Raw genomic sequence first — 19,095 nt, 5'->3', positions numbered from 1 at the left:
TAAAAAGATTTCAAGAGCTGCTGAGGGAATTAAGAGGGCTTATTGAACAAACTCTTTCAAGGACTGTAGGGACAATGCGGAGCCTAAAACACATAATATTAATGCACTGATACATACCAGTCTTACTTGTCCTAATTCTTTTTGACACATCATGTTGATGACCATTAAAACACTCTATATAAGCAATTCTGCTGTGATGTATTGCAAGGGAAATAGTAGGGTCAAACAGTGAAATGGATATAACAAATTCTTAGGGAATATATTTTAAAATCTCCCCTTTCAAAGTCCCTCTTTCATAGGTGTCCTAAAACACCAGTGAACTGATGAGCCAGGATCTAGAAATGGGTCAGGTCCCAACCTAAAGACCAGACTGAAATGGGGCCATGGGGGGTGGGAGAGTTCCTTCACCGTGCAAAGTTATGTGTCTCAGGCAACCTTAGCAGGTGCATGTTTCCTCACTCCTTCATGATACATTGTATTGGCCCCGATTACTTCTTCAGCCCAATTACTGTCCCATCCACCAGGCAGGTGACAAAGTCCTGTTATCCTATGAGGGAAGGAGAAGGAATTGGGTTACAAGTTGTAGGCTAGGATGGCTCGGGGCATGAAAAAGCTGAAGAATACTGAGCTGTTAGTTCTGCCTACAGCTGGCATTTCCACTGAACTTCTTCCCTTGAAACTTTGCCACCAAATCTCTTGATTCCTCTGTATGTTCATAATATCCAACTGTAAACACCTGATCCCCTGTGCATAGCTTTACATATGTATATTTGCATGGTTAAAGCTCCAAAAAAAAGCTATGAATATCAATCAAATCAGGCTTCTTAGGAATGACAGGACCCTCTGGCAGACTGCAGGATACTTGAGTAGCCTACTTTTCTCTGGTTCTAAGATACAGAATTGTTGAATAAAATGGATTGAATCCATATGTACCAAATCTTCAGGTATCCGGAAATCCACACAGCAACTTTAAAATCCTCGCGGACCAATTTCCAACCATTATTGTGGGCGGGGTTCTTTGTCATGCTCTGCAACCGTGCAGTGAGTGACTGGTTTTGCGAAACTCAGCTGTACTCATTCTTTAGGAAGGGAGGGGATCGTTAAGGTGAGGCAACAAACCCCTGGAAAATTATTTGCAGAACTGAGTACAATTCTTGAGTCACAGCCAATGGACTATGATAGCTATTATTCAAAACTTGAACCTGGCACAGAGTTGCTTCCACAGAGACGATACTGGAACATTCTAGCAAGTTGCCGTAGACTTTTTTAAAGTCATGAACTCAACAAAAAATTTCCCATGCCAAGCCCAAGATGGACACCCCCGTTATCCTCCCTGTTCCACCATGAAACGTTCCAGCTCATGTAACAGCAATAAGTTGCAATCAAACGGTTCCTGCCTCACAATTTCTCTAATTCTCTCTCTGTAAAAAGACAGGTGAGTTTGCTTTCTGCTTACCAACAAAGGGGGGTGGGGGGCGACCAAGGTTAACATGGCCCATGGGATCTGCTGGTGCAGCAGACCATGAGATGCTTAATGCCCACCTCTTTCCAGTAATTTTGTTCTCTAGGGCTAGTGAGTAAAGCAAAAGACATTTCTAAAGGATGATTAAGCAATGTGCAGGCAGAAAGGGAAAGACTGAAGGCAAGGCAAGGAAGAACAAAAGGGTGTGTCACTGCAGAGATTCAAACCCCGGAGCAATGTAAATAGCCAACATCTTCTGCACTGCCAAACCGATAAAATGTGGGTAATAAGGTCCAAGTGAAAACAGTGGCATTTTCACCAGAAGAAATGAGAAAAGGGATGAGGGAATTCACAGCATGCACACATACACAGGCACACACAGAAATGCACGCACCTCTGTTTAAAATGCTGGTGTCTTGATCTGGGTTGGGGCCTGCAGGAACTTTCGCTGTAACTTTGGCGTAATAATAGGTGGAAGTTTATAAGGTAACTATTTAACTCAGAAACCCACCGCTAGCGCAGCCACTTAGATCTGGAGCTTCAGAAAAGCGGATCTGTTTTTTTGAGGTATTGTGAGTCACTTTTTAAAAAGGAGAGCAAATGCATTCATGTGATGCCATAAATGTACGCACATGGAAATGCTGCTGAGATCAGAAGCTGTATAGGAGATCAGAGAAACCTGATCAAAGAAGAAGTAATGCTTAGGTCTTCTTCAAATGTTTTTGAATCTTTTTTTAAAAAAATGCCTAAATCAATCTTCAAAATCTTCAAACTTCTTTGCTGGAAGACAAACCCAAAGTAATTGCCAAATCTTTTCTGGAAAGAAAAAAGAAATGTGAGGCCTCAGAGGCAGCAAATTTAGGAGGGATGATCAGAGGCGCAGATGGTTTCTCTTTGTCTTCTCCTCACCCCTCAGTTGGGGTTCAGAGAAAGGAAAGAAAGGAGCCTTTTCTCATCTTCCTTTTGGCATCTTCACTGTAAAGCTATTTTTCTGAGTAGTGGATCAGAACATGATTCTCAGCTGAAGTGGTAGCAGGCATCTGACCAATAAGCAGCTACAAACTTATGGGAAAGGCGTTTGAGATGCTAAGTGCAATACACCTTACACATTCCTCATTGGTTCAGTCTGCTCATGTGTGTCAAATGGGGTAAACTCAACTGCTGAATAGGTTCGCAGCATCCTAAGGGATGGCGTGCCAATGCAGTTGCCTTTATAGGGACAGCGTGAATTGCTCAGTTCTTACACAGAGAAATTGTGCAGCTTCATGACAGGAGATGGATAAAGGTTTGGTCACTATTGTGTAACTAGAAATGAAAGATGCAGCTGGCCCAAGACAATTAATCAGTGAAGATAAAGGACCTAAGTGCCATCCCCAGCGGTACTGAGATAACCCTCCCAGTAACTTAAATCACCAGTTATTCACCACAGATAATGATACCCAAATTCTAACTCTTTGAACTGCTTTGTTTCAATTCTCCTGTCCCGGCTTCGTGAGATAGTCCATGTTTTCTACTCGGATAATTTCTTAAATACAATGATGTGGAGTTTCGTCTTGCCTACCGTGAATTCTCTTTGGGTAAAAGTTATAAAAATACTTAGGATAAGAGGGCCAGGATAAAATTTTAAGCAATCTTAACTCATCTGCAAGTTAAATCCATGTAAATTTGTCCAAGTGAAATTGTTCCAGACAGAGATGCAAGAAATCTAAAGGGCACAAACCATAATTATGACCCTAATGAGAGAGCAGAAAATCATCAAAGGGTTAGCAAATGACCATTGGTACTTACTTACCTTGAGCGGTCCTTCTCTTCTGAGATTAGGAGGACATCTTGTGAGTGTTTTCGCATTGTCTTTCAGGGAAGGCAGAAGGAATTTTTTTCTCTCCTTCCCGATTGGCATGAGACCACCCATTCCCTCAGTTTGGGAACACCAGATAGCAGTCCAACATCATTAAACAACTGTAACTATTAACATTGACTAAACAACTAATCACAACAAACAGATAAACAGGAAGAATTAGATAATAAAGGTGAAATACAGCTTAGATTGCAGTAGATGAATGACTGGGTGATCCTGATGATATGGCAAAGCCAAGGTGTTCTCCTAAGCTCAGAGGAGAAAGACCACTCACACTAGGTACCAATGTTCATTCTCCCACTGAGCGGAGGACATCTTGTGGGACCACCTATAGCAGTGTTTGTAGAGAAAGGGTGGGTCATTATTGATCTGGATTGTGAGTGTGAAGTAAACTCTGTGGACAAAGGTTGCATCTACTGAACTGTATGTGTCAATTTTGTAATGCTTAACAAAGGTAAAAATTGACCAAATGGCCACTCTGCAGGTTTCCTCCTCAACTGAAGCCCACTTGGCGAGGACAGCACTGGTTGCAGAGGCATTCTGAATGGAATGTGATGCCCTCTGGAATGACTGTTGTGCCTTATATGCCTCTATGATACAGGATTTGAGGCATTTACTAATGGTATTCCCAGAAATACTTTTCCCTAGGTTTGGGGCTGAGACAGTAATGAACATCATTTCTGATTTGCGAATAGGTTGAGTTCTGACTGTGTAGATCGTGAGAGCTCTCCTGACATCAGGGGTGTGCCACAGGACCTCTTTTGGATGCTTGGGCCAAGGGCAGAACGTGGGCAAGTGAATCTCCTAATGACTGTCCCTCAATGCCCCCCAGCTGAACAGGCTGGCATCTGTAAACATCTCGATCAATGAAGAGATCCAGGAGAACTTGCTCAGGATCATGTTCGTCTTTGTCCACCATAAAAGATTCTGTTTGAGTTGAAATGGAATAGGTAGGGACAGATTCCATCTTTGGGAGTTGGCTTTCTGATGAGGACGTAGAAATTGTTGTAGGGGTCTGCAATGCATCCCTCCCCCATTGGATGGCATCTATATTTGATATCAGCAAACCCAGTTGTTATGACAGGCTCATGAGGGGGTAACATCTAGAGTGAGTGACTAGAGATGACAGGTCCTTGATCTGTTTGGCTTTTTGAGGACTCTCGAAGAATGTGGTCTGTTAAGTATCTATAATCTCCCCTAAATTTTCTGGTCTCTGCACTGGGGTTAGAGAACTCTTTTTCAGGTTTACCAGGAATCCATGTTCCTGCAGGAACCAGAGTACCTTTGCAGTATCTTCCTGTGACTGGTGATAGGATGGGGACCTGTGAGCAGGTTGTCCAGGTAAGGGTGGATATGGATGTCCTGTTCCTGGAGTTTGACAGCCAAATTGATCAGGAGCTGGGAGAACACCCTCGGTGCTTAAGACATAACGAATAGGAGTGCTCTGGACTGATAATGATGCATTATACAGAACTGTAGGAATCTTCTGGGCCCTTGAAAGATGGGGATAAGCCTCTGTGAGGTTGATCGATCTCAAGAACTCATACTGCTGGAGAGACTCTGCAATTGATCTCAGCATCTCCATGTGGAAAATTGCCTTCCAGTCCCATTTTTCTTGGGAACAGCTTCTGCATTGCTTTTGTTGGCTACTTGCTGCCCCCTGCACCCATATCAGGAGCAGTCTGCTTCACAGCCACTGGTGAGGCAACCCTACTCTACTCCCTGGAATCTCGGCCTGGGATGCCCTGTTGGACTAGGGACAGAATTTGTTCCTGGAGGGTCTCCCACACAAAGGAATACAAATCAGCCAGAAGGGAGAAAGGTCCATGTACATTACCCTCCTGCAAAGTTGCTGATCTTACTCCTGAGGAGTCCATAGGAGTGGTATCCAACAGTCTGGGGAGCAAAGTTGTTGTTCTGCTGGAGCAGGAACCCATGGCAGTCTCTTTTGCTGAAGAAGTCTCTTTGGCAGCTGTTTTTTCTTCATGAGCAATTTTGGTGTACTGTTGGGTTGGCTCCTCTGAACCAGTCTGTATACCTGGCCATCTAGCTGTAAAGGAAGCAGCCACAAGGGACGTGCTCCTCGGGAGCTTGGAACACATTGCGACCTCGTTGTCTCCCTACAACATGAAAATCTCCTCTTCTAAGGCTGACATCCTGCGTTGTTGGGAAGTGCTGGAGGAGTTGTTGGGAAGTGCTGGAGGTTGTAGTGTTTTTTCCCCTCACCCACAGAGAAAAAAAAGGAAGGAGCAGGGGGGCTATAAAGAGGAGGGCAGGAGTCAGCAACAGTGGAGAGGAAGGTTCCCAGAGGGTAAGCCAGACTCAGAAGGAAATATGGGAGAAGTAATGAAAAGAAAGGTACTTTGAGCAAGAAAGAACATTAGAGTAGCATGAGCAATATAACAAGCTGGTCTTCCCTATCTAGGTAGGAAGAGAACTGAGGGAATGGGTGGTCTCACGCCAATCAGGAAGAAGAGAAAAAAGTTACTTCCTGCCTTCCCTACTGGACAGTGAGAAAACACCCACAAGATGTCCTCTGCTCAGTGGGAGAACATCTCTTCTAGCCCCCAAAGTAAGTGAAGTTTGTGGTGTTCTTAATATCTTTTTTCTTTAAAGCAAAGTGAAAAGTGGTTGGGGTGAGTGTTGAAGAACAGATCAATGTGGTTAAAGATTATTTCCACAAAGTCACACGATTCCACTGAAGATCTGTGAGGATCACTTTGGCTGGCTTTTTAAAAAGAGCGGTTTTTAAAATTTTGATCAATACTGTCCCAAATCAGAATGATTTCACTCTCCCTATCTTTGATTTTGCTTGCACTGAAAATCAGCAATAGTATTGAGCTGTGAGATTTCTTGTAGAACAATTTGACATTTTTTGCACAATCAAGAATGAGACAACATAAGAATTAAAGAGTCTTATATTAGGATTCTTACCTATTTGACAAAGATAATAAGGATTTCCATCACTGCTGTCCTCTGTTCTAAGCAATGGTTTAACAGATGCTATGTTATTGGATGTAAGCTATTATATATCTGAACTGCCAAATGTCCCATTTTCATGACTCTGTCCCCTTATTTTTTGAGATTTTGATCTGGCATAGCTGGCAATCCTACAGACTTTTAAACTGTTGCATTAAAATAGAAAGAATAAAGACAGCCATAGAAAAGCAATGCACTACACGCAGCTTGATAAGAACTATACCTTTCCACAGACTTCTCAGCATTTTTGTAATATATAAAAACAAACTGTCCGCCCCCCGGTGCAACAAAAAAGTGATTTTTTTTTCTCGACAAGATGTTTTGCATTGAATTACTAAATTATCTGGGGAATCTTCTACTTAGAACCTGACCTGGGTCTATTCAAGGGCACTTTCACCCAGGAAAGCATTCTTACGATTGCACAGTGTGTTTTTCAAGCCCAAAACTTTTCATGATTTTTCAGATGTATTTCTATTCCCCTCCCTTCATAAGGTCATATTAAGTGGTTCTTCTGCATTCTTTTTTTACGTTCAGGCATTCTAAACTCAAAATATTTTAAAAGTCATTTAGGATCTAACAAGTTATTATTGACATTAACCTTTTTTTTAAAAGAAGAAAAATTCTATAGAAAAATATTACTACAAATTCCAGAAGACTATGAAGTTCCATTTGTTCCTACACAGCTGTGCTGGGAGCTAAAATGGATTTCTTAGATATACGTCTGAAGACTAGTCAACTTTGAACAAAAGCAAGGAGCAATTAAAAGTTACGGAAATGTCCCATTTTTTATCCCAGGGCTCTGCAGCATTAATGATCATAACTACCCTGCAGAGAAATACTTCCAAATGGGGTGAACGGGATACTCCAACTTCCTCTTAACCCTTCCTAGATTACCTCTGCGATCGGAGACTATTTCGAAGCATTTGTGTTTTTGTCCTTGCCGCTGTTACAATACACGCTATGCTCTGCTTTCTGCAACAATCTATATAAACCATTACGCCAAGAGACACCCAGTCCTCTCGTTAACTATTAATTTTTCCCCACACTCACCTTAGCTTCTGCTCAGGTAATCCATGAAGTCCCAAGCTATCTGGACGATCCCGTCTCCTTCTGTACAAACCCGAATATGATAATTCTTTCAGCTGCAATGAAGTCATTTTGTTTTACTTGCACTTTCCTTCCCCTTTCCCCTCCACCCAAAAAAAGTTTCGACTGCCCAGAAAGGCTGCCAAGATGCTCCGAGAAAACACGTTGAGCAGGGGAGTCTGCACACCTGCAGAGAAGAACTGAGAGTCTCTTCATGCAGCCAGCCGCTGCACTGCTTCCTGTTTCTCACAGGTACACACCCTCCAGAAGGAAACTGTTTCCTTTAGCAATTAGCCTCACATGTAAGGTGGCTGCATGATCAGCCAGGGACATTTGTTTCAAACCAGAAGTAAATCAAAACACTACCTGTGTGTGAGTCTGAAGGGGGCCAACCAAACAAATCAACAAAAATGAACTCTTCCTATTATCTTCCTGTCTCTTCCAATCGGCTGAAAATTTCCAAGTCATGGCCAACTAAATATTGCTCACAAAACCATCATCTATTGGCCCTTCACAATCCCTCTTTCCTGAGATGATGCTGACGATCTGGATAAGCCAAGAAGACGGTGGCTTTAATTTATGTGCTGAATGAATATTACCTTTAAGACAATTAAACCTAAAACACACTATAGCTTTTAATTTGTGCAACAGCCTTTCAAAATGAAAGAGAACAAATAATACTAAGGGGAAGGGATTTTGTAGCACTTTTAGGACTTAAAAAAAGAGCTTATTATGGCATAAGGCTTTATGGCATGGAAATCACTTTGTTAGAACTGTTATTCTACTTTGGCAGGTATATTCACGAACACCCATGCATTCTTTCGTAGGTGCAGGGGGAAAAAAGCATTCTTTCCTTGGTACAGGGGGAAAAAAGATTCTGCATTCCACGGCCTTTTCTTTACAATTCTTTTGGCAACTGTAGTCAAAGTTTGATTTCTCTGATAAGATTTAATTTAATCCACAAAAACACAATCCACACTCATAGCATGATTTTTTTTAAGGTGTCGCAAGATTTGTTGTACTTTGCTGCAACAAATTAACATGATTAGTTGTCTCAAATGAAATTAAGAAAAGCGAAGGCGAGGGGAAAATACTGGAAGAAAAGCTAAGCCAAGGGGGGGGGGGAATACTGTTTTCAATATTCTTTGCTAGACTATAACCATCACAATTTGCCCTGACCTGGATGGCCCAGGATAGCCTGATCTTGAACTGAGCTCAGCACAGTAAGCTCTGGTTAGTACTTGGGATGGGAGACCGCCAAGGAATACCTGGGGAAGGCAATAGTAATAGCAAGGAATATCTGAGGAAGGCAATAGTAAGTCATCTCTATTAGTCTCTTGCCTTGAAAACCCTGGGGGATTGCGCTAAGTTAGCTGTGATTTGATGGCGTTTCACACATGCTCACAATCATCACAGTTTACATCATACATCACTCATTGTTTTACTGTGCTTTAGGACAATGTCCACTGGATAAGAAGGAATAAGAAGCTGGCGCTGCACCCCTGCCACAGGTGGATCCCCCCCCCCTCGCTTAGGATGGGGTTGTAATAGCTAGAGCGCTAAACAAATTCACTGTCTAGCATTTAACTGGGAGGTCAAGGTTCCAATCCCCATTCTTGTTGGGTGACTTTGAGCCAGTCACTGCCTCTCAGACTAACCTACCTTACCTAGTTGTAAGAATAAAATGAAGGAGGGGAAAGAACTACATATTGCTTTCCTGAGCAATATGGAAGAAAGTCAGGATTTTAAAAAAATGTAGTAACTAAAATCCATCTTGTTTCCAACAAAGGTATATTGGTTGCACACCAGCATGTTTTTGTTATCTTTTTAATGTTAGGAATTTCAAGTATTTTTTTCTTTGGCTTTCCCTTGCAGTAGTGGCCGGACAGTTGCATCCACAAAGCCCTCCAAAAGAGCAGGATGGCCACCATCCTCCTAACTGTTCTCCAGCAATGTATATCCAGGTCTACATCATTCCTGAACAAAGAACAGACTAATAACCATTGATGGACGTATCCTCCATCAAATCCATAACCATTACCATATCCTGTGGCAGCAAGTTCTGAAAAATCAATGAATTGTGGTTAAAAGAATTACAGCTGAAACAAAGAACAGCAGTTACAATTTTGCAGACTCACAAAGTCTAAAAGCACAACTGTATAAGCACAATTAAACCATACAAACACACACATATATGTATATGCACATTAACATCATATAAACTATAAGGTGGATTCTGCATGGGCCAAAAACAGTGGTGTGAAAATGGTGTAAAAGGGTTTACACCATTTTCACACTGTTTTCACACTGCTGTTTTGGGGCCGTGTGGAATCCACCTAAGATTTTTACCATATAATATGTGGTGTGGGGGAAAGTGCCATCAAATCACAGTTAACTTAAGGCGGCCTTGTAGGGGTTCTCAAGGCAAGAGACATCCAGAGGTGGTATGCCACTGCTGCCTTTGTGTAGTATCTATAGACATTTTTGGTGGTCTTCCATCCAAGTACTATCCAGACCTGACCCTGCTTAGCTTCTGAGATCCTGATATTATCCGACTAGCCATAGAGAGTTACAAATACATCAAGCAAGTCACAGAGATCCAACTGTCTTCCTATTTTGAGATGGAATCTTCAGACATTCTCCTTGAAGACTTTAAAAACATCACAACTTCTAAATCAAGTAAGTTTCTTTAATGGCTTGTCCTTCCAGTTAAACCTGGCCACTTCACTCCTTCAGATATAGTCTGCATGCAAAATGTAGGACTTTTTGTATTGTGAAGCTCCAGGCCCACCGTGTACTCAGTGGTAGAATAGGTCACACTGTTCCATGCTGATCTGGTTCAATGCATGTGTGAAATGAGAATTTACAATGATTTTTTTCCAGAGCTTGTAACTCTACACAACCTTGGTATAGTTTGCCCAAACTCAGTGTACTGTAAAGTAGAAGCAGGTTATAAATCTACACTCACTTAAAAAGAACATCTGGGGAAAAAAAGAAGAAATAGAAGACCCTGATGTTTGCCTAAACATGCAGTTTTCCATTTTTAATTAGAGGGTTGCATGTACATTCTTAATGTTTACTCAGGTAAGTTTAACAATAATTAAGCAACTGCTTCCTGAAGTCTTTTAAATGTATTCAACAGCCAGTTAATACTTCTATAAATAACTGTGAAATCTAGTGATTAATGAGGTAAAGCTTGTTCGTTCATTTTAAAAAATAAAATAAGTACATACAAGTATGTACTGCAAGTAAGAAACACTGCAAGTAATATTATGGCAGTAAGCAGAGGATAATGTAGAGAGGACTATATCATAATGTATGTTATCTTAATACTTACACTGGTAGGCAAAATCTAAGAAAGAAAAATCCTACTACCTTCTCTTTTGTTGGAAATGGGAACATATTAAGTGTCAACTTTAACTTATCTACATGAACAACTGCCAAGTTATGAAAGCTTGTGGGTCAGTAGATGTTTACAGATGTTTCTGTCCTAATGCGATATAGCTTCAAGGTCAAAATCTTGCTGCAAAACATCAGAACACAGAAGAGATTCTAACAGATCCAGACGTGAGTTTTTAAGACTAAAGTAACAACAAACACTATGGCACGTGTCCTTCTTGCCAAGACACCTCATGGTTAATATTAGTTCTTAAAGTCACCATACTATTCATCCATTCTTGCATGGCTTTGTTTTGCAACTGATTTTGAAAGGAGGATTTGCAATTCTTAATCAGAAGTAACGAAAAAGCCAGCCACTTATGACCCAAATATCCATACAACACCTCTATCACTACCTCAGGAACACTAATTCTGAAACAGAGCTATTGCAAATCAATCTATGACCCTCTGCTTTTTTTCATTTCCTGGCAATATGTATCTCATGTCCATTTTTCTGGATCAGCTCTTTCCAGACACCTACCCTCCTGAATTCTCTCAGGTGTCATTGTTCCAATGATTGTTTATCTTGAAAAGACATTAAAATGACCTATAACCTTTAATTACACAGGGGAGGACTTGCTGGCTTTCAGTTCATTTCAGAATTCACCTCTTGGGTGAACAAACACATCACAGACTGAAATGAGTATTTTATCTCAATAATTATTGACTGCATGAACTAGCACATTCCTTTTTTAGCTGACTGGCCCTGGTCTAACTACCTGGCTCAAGCATTTCCTAAATAAACATTATAAATATGTTACATTCGTTCTGTAACTGGACGGAAAATGTCAAAGCTTGCTCAATCTGTGAATCAGAATCAGCCAACACTTATCACGATATACCAGTAATATTTAACCTTTTCTTATTCCGCCTTCAGTGTATTATCCGCTAGTGCATGAAAGCTGGTGTAAAGTGTCAGCAGGTCACAGCTGACTTATGGAAGGCCAGTAGGGAGACTAACACACACACACACACACACACACACACACACACACACACACACACACACACACACACACACACAGAGAGAGAGAGAGAGAGAGAGAGAGAGAGAGAGAGAGAGAGAGAGAGAGGGTAAAAACTAGAGAACCATTCAACAACAAAGATATAATTAGGTATATAATCAGGTATATAAAAGAAATACCAAAACAGCACAACATTAAATGCCACAAAGTAGGGTTTAGTTCCGTGGTGGCGAACCTTTGGCACTCCAGATGTTACGGACTCCAATTCCCATCAGCCCCTACCAGCATGGTCAATTGGCCATGCTGGTAGGGGCTGATGGGAATTGGAGTCCGTAACATCTGGAGTGCCAAAGGTTCGCCACCACTGGTTTAGTTTGTTGAGGATTGAACAGTTAAAACACTAATTGAGGACTGAACAGTTAAAACACCTGAGCCTTTGGGGAGGGCGGTATATAAATATAATAAATAAATAATTTAGTGTCTTAACTATGCAGTCCTGATGCGATTTACACTCTTCGGTGACCTTAGAAGGGTGTGCCTCTGCTTAGGATTGCATTGTAAGAGTAGCAAGGTTACTGTCCTTGCTCTGCCAGGTAGAGTCACATTCTAGCTATTGCCAAGGAAACAGTGATTCAGCAAACAGATTAACTGAACACACCTTGACTGCATTCTTGTTTGAAAAAGGTATTATTTGATATTACACCATGGTCAGCAAATAATATTGTCAAAGTCCATTTCAAGAAGGTGGAACGATAGGTACGGTTAAGATCAGCTCCTAAAGTTGACTTCCCCGAAAAAAATTACTGACCTACCCACCAGTTCCTCCTCACTACTCTTTAACATTTGGTTTGGAGATACAGAAGCAAAGTCTGGCCCAGGTTTGGTCCTCTAACTGCTCAAAGCAATATAGTGTGATACCAGGTACCACACAAAAAGAACACAAAATCACCAAGATCTATTCAATGCATTCCACAATATAGTGTGATACCAGGTACCACAATATAGTGTGATACCAGGTACCACACAAGAAGAACACAAAATCACCAAGATCTATTCAATGCATTCCATAAACATATCATATTGAGAACAGGGATAAAACAATGTGGTTCACTGAAATAAAAATTAGATCCATTTCCAATGATATCAATAGATTTCTGGAAAAATAGCCAAGGCATGGTCAAACAAAAACCATTGAATATTATAGATCATTGTTTTCAATATATATTCTAGCCCTGAAAGTTTCAACATATGGCTTCTAGCAGGTTTTCATATTCAAGAAAGTTACAGAATATCCAATATAGGCATACTACACTATTACCATCACACAACCCCTTGTGGATCCTCTATCTTTGGTTGGCTCTTCTCCTGGATATATCTTGGCTTCCTCTTGAGCTTCTTTATGAGGTTTCACCTCCTGGACTTTAATCTCAGACCTACCAATAAATTAGAGGTTCTGTAGTCTGGATGCAAGGGTAACTCAACCCTGTCATTTGGGTGCCAATCTCCTCCTTCTGAGAGGCAAAACACACGGAGAAGGAAGAATAGCTAAACACCTCCTTAGCTACCTTGACAGTATTGCTCCATTTGGTACAGATGCTCAAAATGAACCAGGGCTTTCTTATGAGACCCAAGAAAAATTTCCAGTATCTTTTCCCCAAGATCCAGCTTAAATAAGAGTGACAGTGCACTTAGAAGCTTGCTTGCTATTTTGTGGTGTTAAAAAGCTATTATACTATATACTATTTTTTTCTAATACGGATATTATTTTGGGTTCAATAAATCAGTGAGTTTTTCAACTGTCACAAATCTCTGCTGTTTTTGTAGCAGCTTCGTTTTGGTTCAGTGTTTAGATGTGGTCTGAACCGCACTTTCCCAAAGAGGGGCGATTAACTACCATGCCTAGCAACTTTCAGGTTGGCCTTAAGACTGTACCAGGCACAAGATGTACAACTCTATAGATAGCTAAAAACAGCATTTCAGGTTTTCTGATTCATGTTCATCAGAGGAATTTTTCTTGTCCTCTAATACTGATAAAACTTGAAGTTATAAAACTCTGAACCTTTCTGTCTTGACATACAGACACATATTGCTATCAAGCTACAACTAAATCATGGCGACCCATTGGGCTTTGAAGGCAAGGGGCATTCAGAGGTGGGTTGCCATTGCCTGTCTCTACACTGCAACTCTGGAGTTCTTTGGGGGTCTCTCATCCAAATAATAACCAGGGCCAACCCTGCTTAGTTTCCAAAATCTGATTAAACTGGGCTGGTCTGAGCTATCCAGGTCAGGGCTGGCTCCATTAGTTGTTCTATACAGTTATTTGAACTGACCACATACCAATACATCGTAATGTGCTACTGAACCCATGTCAAGCATTTTTCTACTTTTCCTTGAAAAGTGCATGGTGGAACAATTGTACTCACAAGCACAAGTTTGCAACCTCCGTGAGAAAGGATTGGCGGGGAGAAGGTCTGTGGCTAACAGGTTAGTATTTCAATTTTGGAAAACAAAAAGATGCACTTGTTCCTCAATGATTCTGCAAAAACCTTTAAATGCCTTTTAAACCACTCTACTTAATCATTGTTTCAGTTGTTACTTATTAATATTTCCAACAGCGCCCTTGTGTCTTTGTTAAAGAGTGAAATATCTTTAGAGGGGGGAATTTAAATCACAGAAGGGGAGGCTAAGCCAAAAGAGCATGACATTCTTTTCCTACTCCTGTCTGTCTCCTCCCCCCCCTTCCCAAAGGTTCAAAATACATGTATGCAAATATTAATAAAATAAAATTGAAAAGACTACTTCCCCTTGTAGAATTGAATGGTCCTTTCTAGTGACAAACTGGTTTGACTTGAAAGTGAATAAAATATTGTTCAATAGCCTAAAGCATAGGTGTCAAACTTGCGGCCCTCCAGATGTTATGGACTACAGTTCCCATCATCCCCTGCCAGCATGATGCTGGCAGGGGATGATGGGAACTGTAGTCCATAACATCTGGAGGGCCGCGGGTTTGACACCTGTGGCCTAAAGCCAGTTCGATGAATAGATATATTTTGCATTTGCTTCTGATAAAAGCTTTGCAACATCTCCCTCTGCTGACAGAACGCCTCATGTACTAATTTCACATTTCAAAGCTTAATCAGGTTTAACTGGGCACACTACATGCTTTGATAATAAATAACAGAAATGGGAAAATTCCAGAAGCCATGGGGAAAACACATTCCTGCCTCCTCCCAAGGGGGAAAAACAAGAAATGTGGACAAAAACATCAAAATATAGATTAAACTTCTCTGAAAGTTTTAATAACATAAACATAGATGGTTTGCTATTGTCTGCCCCTGCACAGCAATCCTGGACTTCTTTATTGGTCTCCCATCCAAGTACAAACCAGGGACAACCCTGCTCAGCTTCCAAGATCTGGGTAATCCAGTTAGGGCATTTATACCGTTTGTTAGTAGAAATTTATAACTCTGTAGAAATTTCAGTATAAATGCCTCAGTTTTGTACAAGCGTAATTGCTAACTTACCCAATACTAAAAACAGGGAATTGTAAACAGCTGTACTCTAGCCTATCTTAGCACATGTATTTGAATGTTGTAGGACTGCAGATGCCAGCAAGGAGCCATCCGAAAGGGAAAAGAAGGGCCCAGTATGTTCTTCTCACTGAGAAGCAGCACTGTCTAGGTGTGAACCTTTCTTGGAATTTGTTTTATATGAATGCAAGGGAGGGGAGGGAGGGGTGGCATGCAAGGGAAGGGGAGGGAATCTTCCACTCACATTATTTAAGACTATCATGATTTCATAAACTTAATATTTAATTTCCAACAAACATAGGAAAAAATACAATTACCCCAATCTATTCTTTCAGGGAATGAAGGAGGGTACAGGCTGAACTTCCTGAATGTCAGCCTGTAATGCTGTTGATAATGAACCCTGGGAGAAAGACAATCACCACCATAATAGGAAAATTAGTTCAAATGTATAGCATAGATAACACCTGATAAATTTGATCAGCCTTCTCTTTTGGAGAACAACCATGGCTCATGGGATATATCTCAACTGCCAGCAGAAAAGACAATGAGAAGAACAACAGAGGCAGTGTTTGGGCTTCTAGATAAGTACGGCTGGGCACAGATGGCACAAGCCTAACTCAATTCATGACAAGTATTTTAAAGGTTTCAATCATTGGTCAAGAAAGATGGGAGGTAAAGGCAAAGGCAAAGGCAAACTTCAAGAACCTGAGCCACAATCAGGAAAACCACCTTTTATGCAATTAATGACACACACACACACACACACACACACACACACACACACACACACACACACACACACAAATGATTTGGTTGGGGCAATTGCTATAAGCAACTGCCTTATCAAAATGGCTCAACTGGTACTAAACAGGAAAAAGGTGAAATAAGGCTATTTTCAGAAGCACAAAAACAAGACAACTTCATCCATGCCTTTGGATTATACCCAAAAAGGATTGTTCAGCAGTGTCAGCATCGCTTTCAGAACATTTATAAAAACTGAGTTTTAGGAATAGGACACTTTCCTAGAGGTGCAACATCCTTGAAGTTATGTGGGAATTACAGAACACTTTGGGTTGAAATCTATTCTTACAATACTCTCTCTGGGATCCCAAAATATGTATGAAAACAACCAGCATAAATCCAAACCTGGACTTGAAATCCTTTAGGGGGGAAAAAGCATTGCACAGATATCCACCCCTCTGCAATATCTGCCTTTCAAAAAAATTCAGACACCCACTTCATATTAACAGTGCAATCCTAAACACAGTAACACCTTTTTAAGTCTGCTGAAGTCATAGGCTTGAAAGGATATAATTTTGTTTAGGATCGTATTGCACATTTCCCTTAATAATCACGTTACTCTGGGCAGAAACAGCTTCAAAAATTTTCAGTCAGTATAATTGTATGGTTAACATATGGCAAAATGGCTGCAACAAAAACAGGAATTAACAGCCTTTTGTCCCCTGACAATTACTAATGCTGGATGGAGGGTTGTGTCACTGCAGAATTAAAGGGGGGAAATCATTTCCAATGCTCTTCAGAAAACACGATCTGTATATTGTTCTGGTGCCTATCGTTATGTTGAAATTTCAATAAGGATTCTGAGGGACCAATTACAATCTGAGAACTACAAAACAGGACACCATCAGTTCCAAGAGGTTTTAATCAGCAACAAACCCAGTCCAACTGACATTATTCAGTTAGTCTCACTTCACTTCTCTCTATAGGTATGTCTCAACACCCATAAAAGGTCATGACACCCTTTGGAAATAACAAAGAGTATACATTAAACAGTACACTAACTATGGAGACAGAAAGAGAATTTAGCTACAGCAAATACAGAACCCTAGGGCATCTCGGAAAGAACAAAATCTGAAAGGGGCAATACTCACAATATGTCTGTTGATCTGCCAGCATAAGACCCGATGGACACACTATAGCCAAATATAGCTTTATGTTGAACATTCTCCATTCACACAGCTTCCCCCTTGGTCATTACTAGCAGAAGTGATAAAAGCCAGGATGACTTAGCAAACCACTTCCTACTATTTTTCAAAAGTTTGTCCAGTAAAGTAAAGTAAAAACTCACAATTGACATAGAATGGATACAAGTATACTCGTATCACATCAGGCTGGCATTTTAAACCTTACTGTATGTACATTTTTTTAAAATTTCCTTTTAAAAGGGCCTTTCTTGCCTAACAGCTCAGCTGTCTTTCCCAAACATAATTCAAAAACATCACTTACATTTATAACCAACCTGAAGTCCTTGAAGGAAGAGCAAGATGTGAATTATCAACAACTAGTGTCACCAAAGTCTTAAACATTGAAAAAAGAAGTCTTCTGTAGCAAGAAAGCTAACCATGCAAGAGTACCAAGAGTCAGGACATGATGGAAAGTGCCATCAAGCTATAGATAACTTACGGCAACCCCTTAGGTTTTCAAAGCAAGAGACGTTCAGAGGTGGTTTGCCATTGTCTGCATTTGCTTAGGGACCGTGGACTTCCCTGGTGGTCCCCCATCCAAGTACTAATTAGGGCCAAACCTGCTTAGCTTCCAAAATGTGGTGAGAGTTGTCCCTCTGACTTTTTGTCCCTCTGACTTTTCCATCCCCATCTTCATAGATATGTCCCAAGCATCTGAGAGAGAGCTGGGCTGCAATAGGATAGTAGAGGGCGGAAATATCGATATTTTCAACAAATCAGTATAGCCTCAGCATAGGTCTCAGAGGATTCTAGAGTCATAATGCTTTGATCCATGGCTGATCCAAAAAGTTGTACCCAACATTTCTTAGGCATTTCTCTCTAGAACCTGTTAGAAGCCTATGCACAATTAGTGCCCAAAAAGATTTCAGGCCTTTTCCAATTTGCTTTAGAGCTGCTTCGCACACAGAATTTTTCCTGCAAGCATATGACTTGCCTTTTGGAAAAATGTGTTTAATATGTGGAGTGTATACAGCATTCCTGACAGCATCTTGGAAATGCACAATGTGATTAATAGAAGTTTTAATGCTGCAATGGTGTTGCAATGTTGGAAGGAGCATTTTCAACAGTAGCTCTGTGACAAAATAACACGTATACCATCTATACCAGGTTCAAGTAAGTAATCATCATCCTAATTAAGCCATAGCAATCCCATTTTACCTTCCACTTTATTACAATTTGTTCATGGGGGGGGGGGATCCCCTTTGGAGACAGCACAGCTTTGTGCCGGTGGAGGGGAAAACCCACGGCGCCTGGCTGGAGCAGGGCCCCGGGACACCCAGCTGTGGCACCCAGTTTCCTGCCAGCACACTTGTACTTCCCAGAGCTACACTGGTGTACTGGAAGAGAGAGAGAAGAGACACAGTGGTGGCCAGCCTGCAACATTCTGCATCTGCAACCTTAAAATGAAGATTAAGGATGATTAGTCACTGTCTTGACTCTAGTGTTTTTCAAAACTGGCAGTCAAATTCTGTTCATTTTCATAGTTTCTTCCTTTCTGTTGAAATTGTCCATGTGCTTGTGGATTTCAATAGCTTCTCTGTGTAGTCTGACGTAGTGGTTGTCAGAGTGGTCCAGAAACACTAGAAAAACACTAGAGTCAAGACAGTGACTAATCAGCTCCACACAGACACAGGATGACTATAGACAATCAAAGGGAACAAAGGCCAGACTACTTCTATTCAGATGCCTCACCTATTGACCTTGCTATCTCCATTGTTACTCACATGCTACACTTCATTGTTACTCAGTTGCCAGGCCACTCCTATTCAGATGCCCTCACCTATTGACCTTC

The 19,095-nt window shown here is 40.9% G+C and overlaps 1 protein-coding gene across 5 annotated transcripts in view; it reads right to left on the bottom strand.

The window, feature by feature from the left end:
* LIMS1 (LIM zinc finger domain containing 1) overlaps positions 1 to 19,095 on the bottom strand; it is a 66,341-nt gene that overhangs the window by 25,231 nt on the left and 22,015 nt on the right. The window contains exon 1 of one of the 5 annotated variants that reach the window (XM_048494414.1): positions 7,350 to 7,506. The exons of 3 other annotated variants lie outside the window; for them this stretch is intronic. In XM_048494414.1, the coding sequence (XP_048350371.1) occupies positions 7,350 to 7,456 (107 nt within the window). In that variant the 5' untranslated portion in view covers positions 7,457 to 7,506. Of the gene's footprint in view, positions 1 to 7,349; positions 7,507 to 19,095 lie in introns of those variants that run through there. One more of the 5 variants, XM_048494415.1, reaches the window with a different exon arrangement.

This window comes from Sphaerodactylus townsendi, linkage group LG04, assembly GCF_021028975.2.
Source record: "Sphaerodactylus townsendi isolate TG3544 linkage group LG04, MPM_Stown_v2.3, whole genome shotgun sequence".
In the NCBI taxonomy this organism is placed as follows: Eukaryota; Metazoa; Chordata; class Lepidosauria; order Squamata; family Sphaerodactylidae; genus Sphaerodactylus; species Sphaerodactylus townsendi.
The sequence above is the reverse complement of the archived record's forward strand: the minus strand, read 5'-3'. Positions and strand labels throughout refer to the sequence as shown.